Raw genomic sequence first — 19,507 nt, 5'->3', positions numbered from 1 at the left:
TTGTGGCATACTTAAAAAGTTCAAACTGGCTATGTCGCTTTGCAGTAACAGAAACAGAAAGCTTTATCATAGCGTGGTATAATGAGGCCATTCTTGAGAATGGCCATCCATTGAGAAATAGAAATTTTGGTTGGACACCAGTCCCTTCACACACACACACACACACACACACACCATAGCACGTATGCGTGCTATTTGATGCGCCCATTTCTATTCTGGCAGTGGTCAGGTTCAACAAACATAAACATGATGCCCCCATGTTTAGTACTTTCCAATATCATTTTATGGCTTTTTGATTCTTATTATCTAGTAGTAGTAATATTTGGTGGTGGAGATGCTGATTGTTGTTCTTACCTTTCCTGCTTAGACCAACACATTAATATTTACAACCCCAAGAAGTCACCCTGGGAGTCATAAAGGTTATAAGTTCAACGATAATAAGTCACCTTGGAGCACCCATAGCAGGTCTTGCACAAGAGAGTAGATAAAATTTTTGTCGCGGAAAGAACTTGCATTAGTCAAGGAAAAAGCACATTTTTGTTTAATACGGTTGTCGTAAAAAAACCAACTTGCGTTTGGAAAAAGGTCCACACATGAACAGATGTGCCAAAATAAAATGGTCCTAAAAGGAGGAATGACATGAAGATTCTTGGGCTCCGAGGTTAGCAATCCTGGCTAGTGTGGTATGATAGGATCCGTCCAGCTTGGATTTTCTTGTTGCTTTTTCCCCCTTTTTTGGGGCTAAAACGTACGGCCTCTTGATCATATTCGCAGTAGATTTCTTTTTGGACCAAACAATGATTAGTATGTGGCTAACCTGGTACATGGGCGGCGCTTTTAATGTTGTTACCTTTCCTTTTTTTTAACTGGGCACATCAAAAGCCTTTACTAATCGATAAGGGTATTTACGGCGTACTTTTTTGGCGGAAAAGTTCCGTTAATATTGTTTAAATTTCGATAATAAAAATTTACTTTTAAAAAAAAAAACTACGGATGAAATTTTCATGCACCGCCACCTCATTTCCGGGGTAATATTCAGTTGTAAATATTCATAATTAAATGATATATCTAATCAAGATGTTTTGCAGTTTAGAAGTGCCTAGGCATTTCTCTACCTTAAGAGTAGAAAGAAGCATACGTCAGCAGCCAGAGAGCCGTTGGGAAGAATTTACTGAATAATTATATACCATGTTGCCTTTGTAAACGATGGAGTACTTAAACTTGTATGTTTTGTGGATCCATCGAATTAATTAAGGTAGATAAAATCCATAGTTTTTCAAAACAAAATATCAACAATTCCAGCTATCAGTGAATGAGGGCTGCAGTTACACACTCACTGGATATATATAATTCAGACAGTGACAACGTAACTAGAGACAAGATATGAAATCTTATCCTAAATGATTCGCTTTTGGAAAAAAAAAAAAAAAAAAAACGAAAGCCACTTGAGTATATATCCATATATCTCTATCAGATTATTTTTCATCTAGAATGGATTATCTTTTATCAGCTTACGCTGGTGAAGAAATCATATATATGTTCGATAAGTTAATTAACTTTGGAACAAACTCTGCGGATTTCACCCACAGTGCCTGTCTTTACTTCGATGTTGCTCATCTTGACCATGGACCTTCCAAATTCAACGTTGAAGGTCAATCCAAGTAAGCCTCTGACGCCCAAGAAACGTTGGACAAGGGTCCTGGTGGAAGCGTCTGTCCATAATTTTTGGTCAGACTCGAGTATTCCTTTGCCATCCCTCAAGTTTGCGAAGAAAGAATTGTCAAATCTGTTAGCACTACCAGTGTCCAGTCCAGTCCTCCTTGATCCATCGCCGCTCTGTGGACAAAGCGCCTGAAGCTGGGAAACAAATGCAGCATGGATGGAAGGATCAGCTCCATTTCCGGTTGTAGTGAAGTTGTAAAGCCTGTAACTAAAGAATTGGCAGGCTGTAGTACCGATCGTATGTCCTCCTGTAGTCCAAAAATGCAGTATACTTCATCAATTGGGTGTGAAATTTACATATGTTGCATTGAATTAACGGCAACTTTATTGTTTCACAGTTAATTTTGAGTGCAGATCATAATCTAATGCTTACCAACAAGGGCTACAAGATCTTGAGTGTTAAGACCCTTTGCTGCAAATTTTTGCTTCTGCACATCTACAGAGTCACGAAAGCCTGGTAAATTGGCAGCATCAGATGCCTGTGAAATCCTTCCATCTCTGCGTCCTGTAGGTACTGTCCAGCTAGCTCCACTGGTCTGCGTGACATATTATTAAAAACATTGTTAATGACTAAGCTACTTATAATCCATTCATCTGAAAATGTAATCAAACAAAAATATAATTACCAGAACTACAGAATCACGAGCAGCGAGGGCCAGAATATCAGCACATGAAACAACTCCAGGGCAAGAAGCTTCAATTTGAGTCTTGGCGTCATCAATGACTTCATATCCTCTCAACAAAAGGTTTGGTGGGGCGGTTTTCTCAGTGTTAGGCCCATCAATAAGGATAGAAGCATCACAGCCCTGGACAAAGCAGTCATGGAAGTGCATACGGAGCAATCCAGGAGCAACAGTGGGATCAGAACTGAAATGAGATTGAACCGTAGACCTTACTATGGACTCAGCTTGAGGACATGTACTTGAATAGAATCCAACTCGCGTTCCCTGACTTTCCACCAACCTGGAAGCCATGGCAAGCAATAGGGTAACTAAGAAGACTCTTTGGTTGAAACAACTACCCTCCATTGTAGTAAACAAAAAATGAGAAGAAGAGACGCTTCTCTAAGATCTTATCTAGGCTGACAAAAAACTTTGAAAGTTCAGTTTTTGAGAGCTAATTTAGGCTTGTGATTTCTGGTTTGGCAATTGAGTAGCTCTTATAGGCATAAGAACCAAGAAGTAAGAGACTTTTACAAGTAAAACCGGCTGCTATACATGATGTGTAAAAGAGACAGATCGATTCAAACTTGGACCAGTTCAGACTTTGGGGTATGCTATAGTAAGCCAAACGAAGCACACCAATTCCCTCTCAATCCCATTATCAACTTGCATGCACGTGAGTTGCATGGAAATACTTCTAACGAAGAGACAAAAGTCGTCGTCAACGAAATACTGTTGTATTATCTTTTGCACTGCTCTTGATGATTATAGAATGATGGGAGGAATAAAAAAAAGAATCTTTTTGACGAAGGCTGTTTCCAGGAAAAGGAAGGAATCCAAGTTTCTATATCCAAATTATTCATTACCAAAGGCCTTGCTTTTGCAAGAGTAGTGGACAAATTATATTAATTAAATGGTTAGATATATGCATTGGAGCATGCATTTAACAAATTTTAAGTGGAATCCACCTCATGATGTTGCGCCTGCATGCTCGAGGCATCGATTTTCTTTCCATCCAAGAATTACTTTTTTGAAGGATCGTGGGGCCATGCATGGACCGGAAAGTGAGATACTCAAAAGAGAAACATAGATGAAAATGACATATTTTGGGCACTTTGGTTAGGTTGGAGTTCTGCTTTTGGTGATTTTAGTTGATCAAGTATGCAAATGAAAAATATTAATTTGCTTTAATTTATCATCCTCCCCCTTCTTTTCTTCTTTAGTTTATGTTAGGAGTGCTGAGTTCAAATATCCAAAATTAGAGAAGAAACCGGCAAAACGCTCACAGCGCGGACGATGATGAAGTTATTATTATTACTTTCTTGGCTTTCTGATATAAATTAACATGATCAATAGCCCTCTTTCGACTACTGCAAAGTCCTCAGAAACTTCCATCGTTGGATTTGCCAACCTTTGCTAAGGCTTGTGCCATATGGTACAGTCTCATACGGACACCCTTTTTTTTTGCCATTGATGCAATTAAAAGACATCTGAATCCCAAGATGGAGTCAACATTTTCGGACTATAGTTTGTGTAGGAACTAATTTTGCCTTTTCTCCTTTTCAAAGAAATTAGATGAAATTAAAAATATAAAAGATGTATTCAGACGTATAACAAATTGCATGCATTCCATGGCGATCAATGAAATATTCTGCTAACCTTATTTTTTAAAACAGAAACAATTCCTGCCTTTATCTTTTTACATGTCACAGAATATTCTTATTCCTGTAGAACTTTTTAGAACCCTAAGGTACCGGTGCCAGCACCTCCTCTCTTTGTTTATATTGTTATGTACACTAAAAAACACGTATGTTTATATTTTAATAAATTAATAAAAAATTTGGTTAATAAGATATTATTGCAAAAAAAGAAAGCCGAGAGAGAAGATTTCCTAAACATGCATAGCTTTCTAGCGTTTTCTTTTGACTCGAAATAGAGAGTGACGCCAAATTAATATTTCTTTAGTTAGTATGTTTGAAAATTGTGAGAAAAAAATTACCTAAATTTGAAAATTAGGGTTTTTTCTTTATCTTTTTGTGACAAGTTGATCTAAATTAAGAATGCTATCAATGAATCCAATTATATAGTTGTCATTTTCGAGTCAATTACTACCAATTGGCATTTGATAATTCATCATCTAATACTGTTTATCCATAGTGCCAATAACTGTAATTAATCATGTCCCCTTCATTTGCGGCAATAGAAGACCTAAAAGTCTTTGAATAAAAAAATAAGAATATAAAACCTTTGACAAAGACATGACATTCACGTATTGCCATGCAAACTCGATTCCAAAGTTCATGTAAACGACAAAGGTGATTATCATCCCAGAATAAACTTCAAATGTGTTCCAACTCATCAAGCAACAGCCCCTGGTGGCTCATTTCAGCCGGCATTCTTTACTTATTTTCGCAATTTTTGACTAGCATTGTGCCTATAAGTAACACTGCCATGGTATCCTAAAATCACAAGCAGAATAGAAAAACACACTCCTCATAGCAAAAGCCTAGAGCTTTTCTTTTTTTATTCGCCTCTCTTTCTTCAAATCCATTATACAATGAAGGGCGCTTACAGCAGCCCAAGAGTCCTTGCAGTGGTTCTCTTATTTGCCATGGCTAGCACATTAGTGCAAGGCCAGGGGACACGTGTTGGATTCTATTCATCTTCATGTCCTCGAGCTGAATCTATTGTTACTTTAACAGTCCAATCTCATTTCCGTTCTAATCCAGCCATTGCTCCAGGCTTGCTGAGGATGCACTTCCATGATTGCTTTGTGCAGGGTTGTGATGCCTCAATCCTTATCGATGGCCCTAACACTGAGAAAACTGCCGGGCCAAACCTTTTGTTGAGAGGCTATGAAGTTATTGATGATGCCAAGACTCAAATCGAAGCAGCATGCCCTGGTGTAGTCTCATGCGCTGATATACTTGCCCTTGCTGCCCGTGATGCTGTAGTTCTGGTAATTGTAATATTGAAAAGAGAGGCTACTAATTAATTACTACCACTTAATTTTTCATATAAAGTAGTTATCAGTAATTAAATTAATGTTTCTTCATACATCTGTCAGACAAGTGGAGCGAGCTGGTTGGTGCCTACGGGACGCAGAGATGGGAGGGTTTCTCAAGCATCCGATGCCTCCAATTTGCCTGGCTTCACAGAGTCCATTGATTCACAAAAACAAAAGTTTGCTGCAGTTGGTCTCAACACTCGGGATCTTGTTACCCTTGTCGGTGAGCCCTTTATTTATATGCGTACATCAGCGAAAACTAGTTCAAAACTTCGTTGTCTAATTGTATATGAATTCAATTCATTAACCAAATCTTTACCCTTTCATTTTTAATAGGAGGTCACACCATAGGGACTTCAGCTTGCCAGTTCTTCAGTTATAGACTATACAACTTCACTGCAAATGGTCCCGACCCATCAATTGACCCATCCTTTGTCCCTCAACTACAATCACTTTGCCCACAAAATGGTGATGGCAACAGGCGCGTTGATCTCGACACCGGTAGCGGTGGCAGGTTTGACACATCCTTTTTTAATAATTTGAGGAATGGGCGAGGGATACTTGAATCTGATCAAAAGCTGTGGACTGATGCTTCAACGAGAAGTATTGTTCAAGGCTACTTGGGCGTGGCGGGTGTTCAACCACTGACTTTTAGCGTCGAGTTTGGGAGGTCTATGGTTAAAATGAGTAACATTGGAGTGAAGACGGGTACTAATGGTGAAATCCGCAGAGTTTGTTCTGCAGTAAACTGATACAGACGATCGATGTTGAGGGTTTTGATGGTTTGCTAGCTTTATTGGCACAAGCTGATAAAGTGGTACACAGTAATCGCTCACTCTTGTTGACTAATATATAGTGTGTAAAGTGGGCAATCGAAATTGGACTGTCTTTCTTTTTTCTATAATGATAATGAATAATAATCCATCAATCTAGAAGATGTCAATTGCAGTTAATATTTGACTTCTTGTCATGTCTGGCTTTTGGCCTATTGAAAATCACACATTTTTTTATATTTTTCATGCACCTGTGGATTTTGATAATATATCAATATGAGGAAAGACACTGTTTTATTCCATAAATTTATTTATCATTTCTCAAAAAAAAAAAAAAAAGACAAATAATGATATCTCAAAATTGAAAGCTTTTTATGGATGATGTGTCATTTGAAGACAAAACCTATTTTTTAAATTTATTTTTTGTCGCATTATATCCACAGCTTTCATTTATATAATACATATATATACATATATGTACATGCATATATATATACATCTATATGTATACATATACATATAAACAACTATGTATATGTGCATATATGTACATATACGTATATGTACATACATACATATACATATATATGTATAAATATATATAAGTAGATACATATATATACATATATATACACATATGTACATACATATATATACATATATATGTATACATATACATATAAACATATATACATATATATGTACATATATATGTATGTACAACATATATGTATATATAAATGTATTATATGTATGTACCTATATATGTGTATGCATATATATGTATATGTATGGATGTATACATATATGTGCATGTTTGCATACATACATACATATACATATATATATGCATACATATATATAGGTGCATAGACATATATACATATATTTACATATATATACATATATTTGTATATATATAAATATGTATGTACATATATATCTATGTATATATATGTATATATATATGTATGTATACATTCATATATATGTATGTACATACATATATGTTACTATTTACTATTAAAATCATGATATTTTACTATTTACTATTTTTATTTTTTTAATATTAAAATCATGAAAATTAATTTTAATATTAAATTTAATCACCAAATAATTTTTTAACTAATAAAATTTCATTGAAATCCAAACTAATTTGAATTAAAATCTGGGTTAAAGTCTAACACATACTTAAAGGAAAATTCAAGTATATAATTAGTAAATAAAATGAATGGTTTAGATAAATTGATTAATTTTTGGTTTGTGGCGCCTGCAAGTTAATTAAAGCATAGGAGGGCAGACTTCAAAAACAGGGGAAGTATAAAGGAATTAGAAAAGTTGAAAAAGGAAAGAAGTAAACAAAAGCGGCCTAATGTTGTAAATTAAGATGAGCAAACCAAAGTGAGGAGGCAAACTGTTGGCATGTGAAGTGTGATGACTTTGAGTGGGAATCGATTGCTTTTTGTCAAATGTCAACGCCTATTTGGCCTTTTTAATGTTGAATTTATATACTATTTCTCTCACCATCATATAAATTTAAATTTAAAAATTAATTCAATTGATTTATCTAAAAGATAATATTTAATGGATATGAGATTTGAATTTTAATATTTACAATTTTTTTATATCTAAATTACAATATTTTTTGTATAAAAATATTCATAATTATAAAAAAAAAGGGAATTGCTTTGGCTATAAGATAATTTAAAAATAAAAATAAAGTATTAATTAAACTGAATATTAATAAAATGATTAGATTAACAAAATATTACTACTAATTAAGTATTTTCAAATTTGACAATGCAAAAAAAAAAAAAAAATGAAGCTAAGGAGTAGAAGTAAACCATGGTTTTTTCATAGTTTTTAATATATGGATTATCAAAATTTGACCTTTTGGGTAACTTTTTTTTGACATTTTGGGTTAATTGATGTTTTTAATTAATTAAATACAGATTAACGATGGTAAACACCATGATGCATGTTTAAATTATTATTATTATTTATTCTTTCATTCTTTTTAAAAGATTAGGACTAATTAGTTTTATATTTTTTATAATTTAATGTAAGCATTAATATTTTAAAATACATAATGTTTGTTAAATCAATAATTAATTTTTTATTTTGTAATTTAATATACGATTCATATTTTAATAAACATAATCATTGAATTTAACAACATCCGTCATTGCTGAGTAATTTTCAAACCAATTTGCTATCACTATCATATCAATTGAGAATACTGTTTTTAATAAATATTTAATTGTTGAAAATTTGTATATAAAACTAATGAGTAGATTTTTTTTAATTATTTCAAAATTTTACATGCATAATCTACATAAATAGACTATGAGTTAATACAATGGTCGGATTCAACCGATTCAACAAATATATATATATATAGGATAAAATTATAAAATCATATAAAATTAAACGAAATGAGAGTAAAAATTGTGAATATGTATAAAGTGCAGAATGACTCTTTTAATAACCAAATAATAGGCAATAATGCTCTTGACGATGTTCAAATTAAATCATTGAATTAAATATATAGTTTGTTTATATCCCCAATAATGCGCAAGATTGCCGGATTTTTGGCGTAAATTAGTTCTTAATTGATAAGATTTTTTGAAAAAAAAAAATAAAAATATATAGTAAATCGTTTACTATTTCATTTTTTTATTTTTTTAATATTAAAATCATTAAAATTTATTTTTATAAAAAATTAATTTTAGTATTAAATTTAATCACCAAATGATTTTTCAACTAATAAAATTTCATCGAAATCCAAACTAATTTTAATTAAAATATGGGTTAAAGTTTAACACATACTTAAAGGAAAATTCAAGTTTATAATTAGAAAATAAAATTAATGGTTTAGATCAATTGATTAATTCTTGGTTTGTGATGATCTGGCGTGGTGCATGCATGCAAGCTAACTAAAGCATAGAAGGGCAAACTTCAAAAACACGGGAAGGATAAAGGAATAAGAAAGTTGAAAAAGGAATGAAGTAAACGAAAGCGTGAGGAGGCAAACTGTTGTCATGTGAAGTGTGATGACTTTGAGTGGGAATCGATTGCTTGTTGAGGATTTCACGCGGTCTTTTGTCAAATGTCAACGCCTATTTATCTTTTTAATGTTGAATTTATATACCGTTTTTTTCTCCGCCATATTAAAATAAATTTAAATTTAAATTTAAAAATTAATTTAATTGATTCATATAAAAAATAATATTTAATAAATATGAGATTTAAATTTTAATACTTATAATTTTTTTTTATTTTCAAATTACAATCTCTTTTATATAAAAATATTTATAATTATAAAAAAGGGAATTGCTTCAGCTATAAGATAATTTAACAAAAGGAAAGTCAGACAGATTTTTGTTTTTCAGGACAATATATATTATGAAGCCAGTAAAAGTACATTTTAAATCATATTACACCGTTATAAGACTAATCAGTTTTATATTTTTTATAATTTAATGTAAGCACTAATATTTTAAAAAACATAATGGTTGTTAAATCACTAATTAATTTTATATTTTAAAAAATATATAAAAATTTGAGAAGATCGTTATAGCAAGTCTTTTATCTCGAAGTGGAATTAAGTATTAACAACATTTTCATTTTTTTCTAAATAAATTTATATGTTTTTATTATATCCAAATAAATTATTAAGTTTTAATTTTTACTCTAATAAATCCTTATTTAAATGAAATATTCAATTTTGTTATAATTAACGATAATCAAAATTTTAAACCTAATGATGTGACCTAAAATTAAAAGAAATTATCTTAATTCTTTAATTCGGTCCAAAATCTTAATAAAGTTATCAGACCAGCTAGCGGTTGGCTGTCATTTCGCATTTGAAGGTTCATTCTTGTCATTTTAACTAATCCAAGTAGTCTAAAGACAAATCCCTAATTAATTATTATACTGTCACGTTAAATAAAAAAATTTATTTGTCTTAAAAGAATCTTTGACAAAAGACTAGTTCCTCACGCGTTATTGTATTGCAATATGCAAGTCTTGTCCTCCAGGCGTACTAGACATGCACACTGCCAATTGTATCCCAACTCATCATCCCCCATTAATATTTCGTCTGCTTTTCGATGGCGGTTCTTTTTAGCCGGCTTTCTTTACTTATTCTCACTGTTGACTAAAAGTTTTGCCTATAAATACAATTGCTTACAATCCCACAAAATCACAAGAAGAATAGCGAACACACCAAGTCATTTCACATCCTAATATCTTTGCATTTTCTCTTCATCTCTTATAGTCCAAATCCCATTGTTCAGGCTCTGCAGATCAGAATGAAGGGATTCCTAGCAATGATTCTTATGTTTGCCATGGCTGCTGCGTTAGTGCAAGGCCAGGGCACTCGAGTTGGGTTCTATAAAAGAACATGCCCTCGAGCTGAATCCATTGTTAGGTCAACGGTGCAATCTCATTTCCGCTCTAATCCTGCCATTGCACCGGGCTTGCTGAGGATGCACTTCCATGATTGCTTTGTTCAAGGCTGTGACGCCTCTATTCTCATTGATGGTGCTGATACGGAGAAAACAGCCCCTCCAAACCTTTTGTTGAGAGGTTATGACGTCATTGATGATGCCAAAACTCAGCTTGAAACTGCATGCCCCGGCGTCGTTTCATGTGCTGATATTCTAGCTCTTGCTGCTCGTGACTCTGTCGTTCTGGTATAGCATAACTCTAATATTGTTATCATAGACTAATGGAAATTTTGTCATTTTATCTTTTATTCGATTGTTATCATATATAGAAATAATCTCTAATAATGCCTCATACGTATACAATTAAATGCAGACAAGGGGAATAAACTGGCAGGTGCCTACAGGACGAAGAGATGGGAGGGTTTCATTGGCATCTGATACCTCCAATTTGCCTGGCTTTAGGGAGTCCATTGACTCACAAAAGCAAAAGTTCTCTAACTTTGGTCTCAACACGCAAGACCTTGTTGCCCTTGTTGGTAAGCCATTTTACTTAGCCTTATGTTTTACATCTATGTTCAAGGGTTTTTATCCCGTTAATATTCCTCTGGTCTTAAGTCTTAGCTTTTTATTTTTCCCTCTTACTGCAGGAGGACACACCATAGGGACTTCAGCTTGCCAGTTTTTTAGCTACAGATTATACAACTTCACCAACGGTGGTCCTGACCCCACAATCAACCCAGCATTCGTCCCTCAACTGCAAGCACTTTGCCCACAAAACGGTGATGGCTCCAGGCGCATTGATTTGGACACCGGTAGTGGTAATAGGTTCGATGCATCATTCTTCACCAACTTAAGAAATGGCCGGGGAATCCTGGAGTCTGATCAGAAGTTGTGGACGGATGCATCGACGAGAGCTTTTGTCCAGCGTTTCTTGGGTGCGAGAGGTTTGCCACCATTGAACTTTAACGTGGAATTTGCAAGGTCCATGGTGAAGATGAGTAATATTGGCGTGAAGACGGGTACTAATGGTGAAATTCGAAGAATTTGCTCCGCCGTAAACTAATAGTAATTAATTAAAGGATTAAGATTTCATAATGACGTTTGAAAAGTTTCAATTGATAACGATAGATAATGGTTATTTTATTGATTAGCGAAAGCTTAAAAGTTAATTAGAAGATAGAAGCTGATAATAATAATAATAATAATGTTCACTCCTTTCGACAAAGAGAGAAAGCAGTGGTGTGAAGCAGCAATTCCAAAAATGGGATTTGTCTACACTTAATTTGTATTATTAGTAATTATGATATATTTTTATAATTATATCTTTATTTGAATGGAATATTTGACTTTTGCTCTATAATTAATCTTCCTTATACTTTAAGATTACTCTAGTTGCTCTATTATTAACTATACATGCATTATCATTTGAGTTTGACAATTGCTCAATTTAATTGCATTAAATTACGTGCGTGCTGAAGGTGCAAAATTATTAAACAGCGACGTTAGAAACTTGATAGAGTAGAAAAGAAAAAGAAAGAGACAGGCACTTAACCTTATATATAGTATGCCACCAATATTATATAGTGGGTTTGGACGACTATGAGTGGAGCATTCAAAAAGTGGAGAACAATAAAATGTTCTTCAACAAAACAATTAATTATGTAATGAAATTCTTCTACTACTAACTTTTTTTCTGTGTCTGTCCCCCGCTGGCAAACATTTTGTATTGATGATACAATGAAACGAAAGGAAGCTTGAGTTGATATGGTGAACGAACTGCAATTAATTGTCAATTTTAACCCTTTCTATCAATTAGCAAGGTAATTGATCAGTACTCTTACTATTATATATATTGAACATCTGTAGAGAAAGAAGGCTTCCCACAATCGTGTTCCTCCTATATGTCCATGGCTTCTTTGGACTAAAAACGTTATTGACCAAATCGTATATATTTCTCTCACACGAAATAGGACCATGCATTTAATTTGATGCAAATCAATAAATAATAGATCACTAGTGTATATTAAAAATCCTCCACCAATTATTAGTCTGTCCATAAAAAATTGTGTTGGTCTGGCGACGACTCGGGGGTCTCCCATTTTTTTTTTCCTTCACCAGGTACTACTCTCCATTGGAATATCTGGATAAGCCAAAAGGAGTAATTCCTCTTCTCTTTTATAAACCTAATCTTGTTCTTGAATGATTTTAAACGAAGCTAATCTATTTTGGTTGGTATTCAAAATTTTACATGAAAATATTTTTTTAAAAATCAAATTTTGATTGATAAAAAAAGAAATTAATTATTTACTTAGCAACCGAATTAATCATTGTAGGGACATATAAAGACCAAATAATTATTCATGTCAGAATAATTTTATTTTATAATTTTATTTTACAGTCAATATTCAATAATAAAGGCCAAAAATCCCACGATTACAATGCTGCTAAGGAAGCAAGAGCAGTGAAACCGGACTCAATCAAAAACCTGATATGATCAGATCATATAACAAGAAGCAAGCAAGCTAGTAACAGAAACCCACTTGTTTTTGGCAAGAAAACATCCAACATTATTTCATTAATTGGATATTGTTGAAAATTTCAGAATTAATTACCTCTAAATCAATAGTATTATATACAAAAGTAAATGTATTTCTATTACCATTTTTTTACCTCACTAAGCCAATAATGATATATATTTAGATCACATAATTAGAGATGTCAATGGATAAAGTATAGAAAGAATAGAGTATTTTTCATCCTCATTCATTGATTTTCATATTATATTAATCTCTATATTTATATAAATGGATATTTTTAATTTATTCTTATTTCTATTTTTGTAGGTATTTAATGGATATAAGTAGTCTTGATACCAATAATTTAAAAGAAAAACAAAAAATTATATTTTTTATTTTTTTATTTTTATCTTGTATATTTAGATTTTTTTTATAAAATATATTAATATTTTTTAATAAAATATATTAATTTTAATTAATTTAAAATAATAATTTGTATTATTCAATAAAAAATTTATTTACTAAATATATATAAATATTTATGTAAGGTACAAATATAAAACTATTGTTATATTGTCTATCTCTATTTTTATGCTTAATAAAAATTTTAAAATATATATATTTTTTTATTTTTATATTCATAATATAATATTTATTTTATTTTTGTTTAAATAAAAAATCAATTTTCCTATTGGCTATGAATAAAATTTACATCCTAAAAGGCAACGCACGCTCCACTTTGTCTGGTGCGCAAAATAATGATCTACATTTTCTTTCTTCCTGAGACTAATTATTCACGTGAACGTTAAAGGACACCGTGACCCCCACCGAAATCCGAATCCCAACCCATCACCCACATAACTTGGAATATTTCTTTGCCCAGCGCACCCTCAACGATGCTTCCCTTGTAGCCGCCTTCGCTGACTTTTTTTCTCAGAACTGACTTTTTGAGCCTATAAATTGCATCGATTAGAACACCTAATATGTGACAACTCACAAGCTAGCCAAAGCAATTACCAAAACCTTCTCGTTAGCAATAATCCCAAAGCCATCCTTCCCGTTTTTCTTCGTATAGATCGCATTGCAATCCTCTTTTCTTTATAGTAATTTGTTTCTTCATAAAATGGGGGGTGGTGGTTTTCAGCAGAAACTTGCTTTAGTTTTTCTTTTGGTTGCCATGGCAACTACAATGGTGCAAGGGCAAGGCATCCGTGTTGGGTTCTATTCACGTACATGTCCCCGTGCTGAATCAATTGTTAGGTCAACAGTTCAATCCCATTTCCAGGCTAATCCTAAAATTGCCCCTGGCTTGCTGAGGATGCACTTCCATGACTGTTTCGTCCATGGCTGTGATGCCTCTATCCTCATTGACGGCCCTAACACTGAGAAAACTGCCCCTCCAAATCTTTTGTTAAGAGGTTATGAAGTTATTGATGATGCCAAGACACGACTGGAAGCAGCATGCCCTGGAGTTGTCTCATGTGCAGATATTCTTGCTCTTGCTGCCCGTGACTCCGTTGTTCTGGTAATTTTTAGTATAATATATACATGTTGCCCTGGAGTTATTCTTGCTCTCGAATCTGTTGCCACTTTGTTAAGTTTATTGATGTATGTTTTTGAATTGTATAAATAGTCTCTAATTATATGCTTTGCACAAATATATTATGCAGACAAGTGGACGAAGCTGGCAGGTGCCTACTGGACGCAGAGATGGGAGGGTCTCATTGGCATCGGATACCTCTAATTTGCCTGGTTTCAGGGAGTCCATTGATTCACAGAAGCAAAAGTTTGCTGCTTTTGGTCTCAACACACAGGATCTTGTCGCCCTTGTTGGTAAGCAATTCTACCTTTGAACCTATGTTGTACGTTTAATATGAAAACCAGTTCATAAGAGTACTTTTGTGTAATATATCTGAATTAACATTCACCTTTATAATGAACAGGAGGACACACCATAGGGACTTCAGCTTGTCAGGTCTTCAGGTATAGGCTCTACAACTTCACCGCCAATGGTCCTGACCCAACAATCGACTCAACGTTTGTCTCTCAACTACAATCACTCTGTCCTGAAAATGGAGACGCCAGTAGGCGTGTCGACCTCGATACTGGCAGCGGCAACAGATTCGATACATCATTCTTCACCAACTTGAGAAATGGGCGTGGAATACTAGAGTCTGATCAGAAGTTGTGGACAGATGCTACAACAAGACCCATCGTCCAACAATTCTTGGGTGTCAGAGGGTTGCAAGCACTGAACTTTAATGTGGAATTTGGAAGGTCAATGGTGAAAATGAGTAACATTGGAGTGAAGACAGGAACTGAAGGTGAAATCCGCAGGGTGTTCTGCAATAAACCAATAGTCATCGTGTTAAGACGACATGAATGTAATATTAGTAACTATTTCTTAATTTATTAATCAGCGTAAGCTTATGAATAATAAAATAAAAAAATACTTCTTCTCAAGTTGACCAACAGAGAATTATTGATGCAGACAGTCGAAGTTTGATTCTGTACATATAATTTGTATTATATAATGCATTTGAATACAATATTAGTAATATTAGTAATTAATTTCATAAAATTAAGGGATCAAGTAGGAGTAAAAGGACAAATATGAAAATTTCTATAGACAAAAAGATAGTTTTCGAAAAGTACATACGTAATTAATTAGAATTAATTCGACAAACAACTACAGCTGTAACTTACTATAAATAAAAACTAAAATAAATGGCTCTAGAATCGATTAATTTTTGGTTTGTGATGATAGCGGTGCAAACAATAGGCAATCAAAGTCAACCAAAAAAGAGGCGGAAAGGGTTAAGGAGTAAGAAAGGTTCAAAAGTGGAAAATACTGCTTGGTAAAATGTCAACCCCTTCTATTTGCGAAAAGTCAACGGCTTCTATTTATCCACTATTTTCTTTACCGTCAATGATAGAGGAGAGTCCAATCTCTTTTCAAATGATTAGATTAACAAAATACTACTATTAATACAGTTTTTTTTTTTTTTTTTCAATTTTGACGTTGTGGAAATGAAGCAATTAAAGGACTGGACGTACAACACCGCCTTTCCATTACTTTAATTATGGTTTTCCTTCTAAGGTTGTCAATGAAATTTGACACTTTGGGTTACTATTGGATAATGCAAATTGATTTTTTTATTTAATTAAGTGTAGACTAAAAATTATAAAGGAAAACATTTAGATGAAGTTTTAGAGGTGAAATTTATGAAATTTTTAATTAAAAATTATTAAATAAAAACTAAAATTAATAGATTGAAATATCTTGTTTTATAAATTAAATGTGAAAAATTTTTTAAAAAATTTAATAAAATTTTTTTAGATAAATATTTTTAATAAAAATTTTACCGTAGACAAAATCTTTTAAAAAAATATATACATAGTAATGTTATTTTTAACGGAGCTCTTCAATCATTGGATCTAAATATCGCTTAAGAAGGTACATTAAATACTTTTCTTTTGGATCATTTAAATACAAACATTAAAAAATAATGTAAATAAAAATTAATAAACAAAAATATTAATAATAGAAATGAGACGAATCCTCTTAATTTGATTTGTTCGAATGAGTTGGTTTACTAACTTTAATTTCGTCACAGCTTAATAAAGTTATACATATCAGGGAAGCTAGCTGTTGGCTGTCACTTTTAAGTCAGGTACATTTGAGTCATTTTATCTAATCTAAGTAATCTAAATCCATATTACTGTTAATTTATAGATTTTATTTATATTTATGTGTTAGCAGTAAATTAAATAGTGATACTTCATTAATATAAAAAATTTAATTAAATTTTTGTGTATTTATATTAAATTTATGTTTTACCATAAAATATTTAGAAGGTGATTGGTTCGTAAAATGTTAGATTTCAAAAAAAATTTGATACTTGGAGTTTGATTCCCTGTCATCAAATTCAATTGTTTGGTTGGAGGAAATATTGGCTTATTAATTCATATATAATTATCATAATATCTTTGATAAGCTATAGATAAACTTTCATTTTGTTTTAATAAAAAAACTCAAACAACAAATGATGTTTTTAACAACAAAAAAAAAGAAAAATTTTAATTTTTTAATTAAATATACTCAATTATGATGTTTAACTAGACATCAAGTCCTAATTATTGTATTAAAATATTAAAAAATCAATTATGACATTTAGAAGAGTTAAACGCCTTATTTATTTTTGTAAATATATTAGAAAAAGCATCAAGTAAGACATTTGTTTTTGTTTTTATAAAGATTTTAAAAAATCATCTATCAAATAAGACTTTCATAAAAAAAAAAAAAAAAAAAGGCCTTATTTGAATGGGTCTAATAAGGTATTTGTTTAAGGAAATACCTTATTTGATGCTTCTATAAAAATTATGAAAAAGCATCAAATAAGGCATTTGTAAGAAGAAATGCCTTAATTGATATTAATTAAGGCATTTCTTCCTACAAACATCTTAATTATTACATATTAAAACTAAATTAAAAATAAAACAAATTAAAAAAATTAAAATTAAGTTTCAGATTTACTTTTCAAAAAGGTAAAGATATATGATAAATTTTTTATTAAATTCAAATTTAGAAATAAGTAACTTTTTTTCATAAATCTTAAAATATTATAATGAGAAGTAGGTTTCCGATTCCAAAACTTTGGTACTATTAAAAATATGATATCTTTTTTCATAATCAAATTATATAAATCAAATATAAAAAATAAATACTCACCGTTAAAATTTAAAAAAGAAAATTTATAAATTTTCTCAAATCAAATGCACTCTACAAGAAAAATTGTTTGCCTTAAAAAAACCTTCGACAAAAGACCAGTTCTCTGCGTTCCTTAAAAAAAAAAAAAAAAAAGACTAGTTATTCACCTATTATTGTATTGCAATTTGCAAGTCGTTTCCTCCAGGTGTACTTCACATATACATACTACTAATTGTATCCTAACTCCTCATCCTCCCATTAATATTCTTTCTCCTTTTCAATGGCCGTTCTTTTTAGCCGGCTTTCTTTACTTATTCTACTAAAACTTTTGCCTATAAATAGAATTGCTCACAATCCTACAAAATCACAAGCAGAATAACGAATACACCAAGCCATTTGACATACTAATATCTTTGCATTTTCTCTTCATCTCTTATAGACCCAAATCCCATTGTTCAGGCGCTGCAGATCAGAATGAAGGGATTCCTAGCAATGATTCTTATGTTTGCCATGGCTGCTGCATTAGTGCAAGGCCAGGGCACTCGAATTGGGTTCTATGCAAGAACATGCCCTCGAGCTGAATCCATTATTAGGTCAACGGTGAATTCTCATTTCCGCTCTAATCCTGCCGTTGCATCCGGCTTGCTGAGGATGCCTCTATCCTCATTGATGGTGCTAATACGGAGAAAACAGCCCCTCCAAACCTTTTGTTGAGAAGCTATGAAGTTATTGATGATGCCAAAACTCAGCTTGAAGCTGCATGCCCTGGCGTCGTTTCATGTGCTGATGTTCTAGCTCTTGCTGCTCTGACTCTGTTGTTCTGGTATAGCGCTACTCAAATGTTGTTATCATAGACTACTGGAAATTTTGTCATTTTATCTTTATTCGAATCGATGGTTATCATTTCTAGAAATAATCTCTAATAATGCCCCATACGTATATAATTAAATGCAGACGAGGGGAATTAAACTGGCAGGTGCCCACAGGACGAAGAGATGGGGCGGGGGGGTTTCATTGGCATCTGATACCTCTAATTTACCTGGCTTTAGGGAGTCCATTGACTCACAAAAGCAAAAGTTCTCTAACTTCGGTCTCAACACTGAAGACCTTGTTGCCCTTGTTGGAAAGCCATTTTGTTTAGCCTTATGTTTTACATCTATGTTCAAAGGTTTTTATCCCATTAATATTTCCTCGTCTTAACTCTGAACCTTTTTATTTTTCCCTCTTATTGCAGGAGGACACACCTTGACACCATAGGGACTTCAGCTTGCCAATTTTTTAGCTACAGATTATACAACTTCACCAACGGTGGTCCTGACTCCTGAACCCACAATCAACCTAGCATTCGTCCCTCAACTGCAATCACTTTTCCCGCAAAACGGTGATGGCTCCAGGCGCGTTGATTTGGACACTGGTAGTGATAACAGGTTCGATGCATCATTCTTCGCCAACTTAAGAAATGGTTGGGGAATCCTGGAGTCTGATCAGAAGTTATGGACGGATGCATCGACAAGAACTTTTGTCCAGCGTTTCTTGGGTGAGAAAGGCTTGCCACCATTGAACTTTAACGTGGAATTTGCGAGGTCCACTGTGAAGATGAGTAATATTGGTGTGAAGACGGGAACTAATGGTGAAATTAAAAGAATTTGCTCCGCCGTAAACTAA

The 19,507-nt window shown here is 32.7% G+C and overlaps 5 protein-coding genes across 5 annotated transcripts; 4 read left to right on the top strand and 1 right to left on the bottom strand.

Annotated features, from left to right (window-relative positions):
• Positions 1–1,196: 1,196 nt before the first annotated feature.
• LOC111309119 (peroxidase N1-like) lies at positions 1,197–2,863 on the bottom strand. The gene is made up of 3 exons (XM_089748479.1): positions 2,349–2,863; positions 2,096–2,258; positions 1,197–1,970 (listed from the first exon to the last, which is right to left on the bottom strand). Exons 1-3 carry the CDS (start codon positions 2,748–2,750, stop codon positions 1,549–1,551), a joined length of 987 nt encoding a protein of 328 aa, XP_089604605.1. The 5' UTR covers positions 2,751–2,863; the 3' UTR covers positions 1,197–1,548.
• A 1,981-nt stretch (positions 2,864–4,844) lies between these two features.
• On the top strand, positions 4,845–6,344 carry LOC111308368 (cationic peroxidase 2-like). Its single transcript, XM_022906691.2, has 3 exons — positions 4,845–5,343; positions 5,452–5,614; positions 5,728–6,344. Exons 1-3 carry the CDS (start codon positions 4,942–4,944, stop codon positions 6,141–6,143), a joined length of 981 nt encoding a protein of 326 aa, XP_022762426.2. The 5' UTR covers positions 4,845–4,941; the 3' UTR covers positions 6,144–6,344.
• A 4,016-nt stretch (positions 6,345–10,360) lies between these two features.
• Positions 10,361–11,975, top strand: LOC111308367 (peroxidase N1-like). The gene is made up of 3 exons (XM_022906690.2): positions 10,361–10,861; positions 10,989–11,151; positions 11,263–11,975. Exons 1-3 carry the CDS (start codon positions 10,478–10,480, stop codon positions 11,676–11,678), a joined length of 963 nt encoding a protein of 320 aa, XP_022762425.2. The 5' UTR covers positions 10,361–10,477; the 3' UTR covers positions 11,679–11,975.
• A 2,135-nt stretch (positions 11,976–14,110) lies between these two features.
• LOC111308365 (peroxidase N1-like) lies at positions 14,111–15,594 on the top strand. The gene is made up of 3 exons (XM_022906688.2): positions 14,111–14,656; positions 14,802–14,964; positions 15,075–15,594. The coding sequence occupies exons 1-3, from the start codon at positions 14,255–14,257 to the stop codon at positions 15,545–15,547; spliced, it is 1,038 nt and encodes a 345-aa protein (XP_022762423.2). The 5' UTR covers positions 14,111–14,254; the 3' UTR covers positions 15,548–15,594.
• Positions 15,595–18,316: 2,722 nt separating this feature from the next.
• LOC111308364 (peroxidase N1-like) lies at positions 18,317–19,507 on the top strand. The gene is made up of 4 exons (XM_089751855.1): positions 18,317–18,442; positions 18,493–18,665; positions 18,892–19,010; positions 19,131–19,507. Exons 1-4 carry the CDS (start codon positions 18,317–18,319, stop codon positions 19,505–19,507), a joined length of 795 nt encoding a protein of 264 aa, XP_089607981.1.

This window comes from Durio zibethinus, chromosome 2, assembly GCF_047325235.1.
Source record: "Durio zibethinus cultivar Kanyao isolate XHJ-2024 chromosome 2, ASM4732523v1, whole genome shotgun sequence".
In the NCBI taxonomy this organism is placed as follows: Eukaryota; Viridiplantae; Streptophyta; class Magnoliopsida; order Malvales; family Malvaceae; genus Durio; species Durio zibethinus.
The sequence above is the reverse complement of the archived record's forward strand: the minus strand, read 5'-3'. Positions and strand labels throughout refer to the sequence as shown.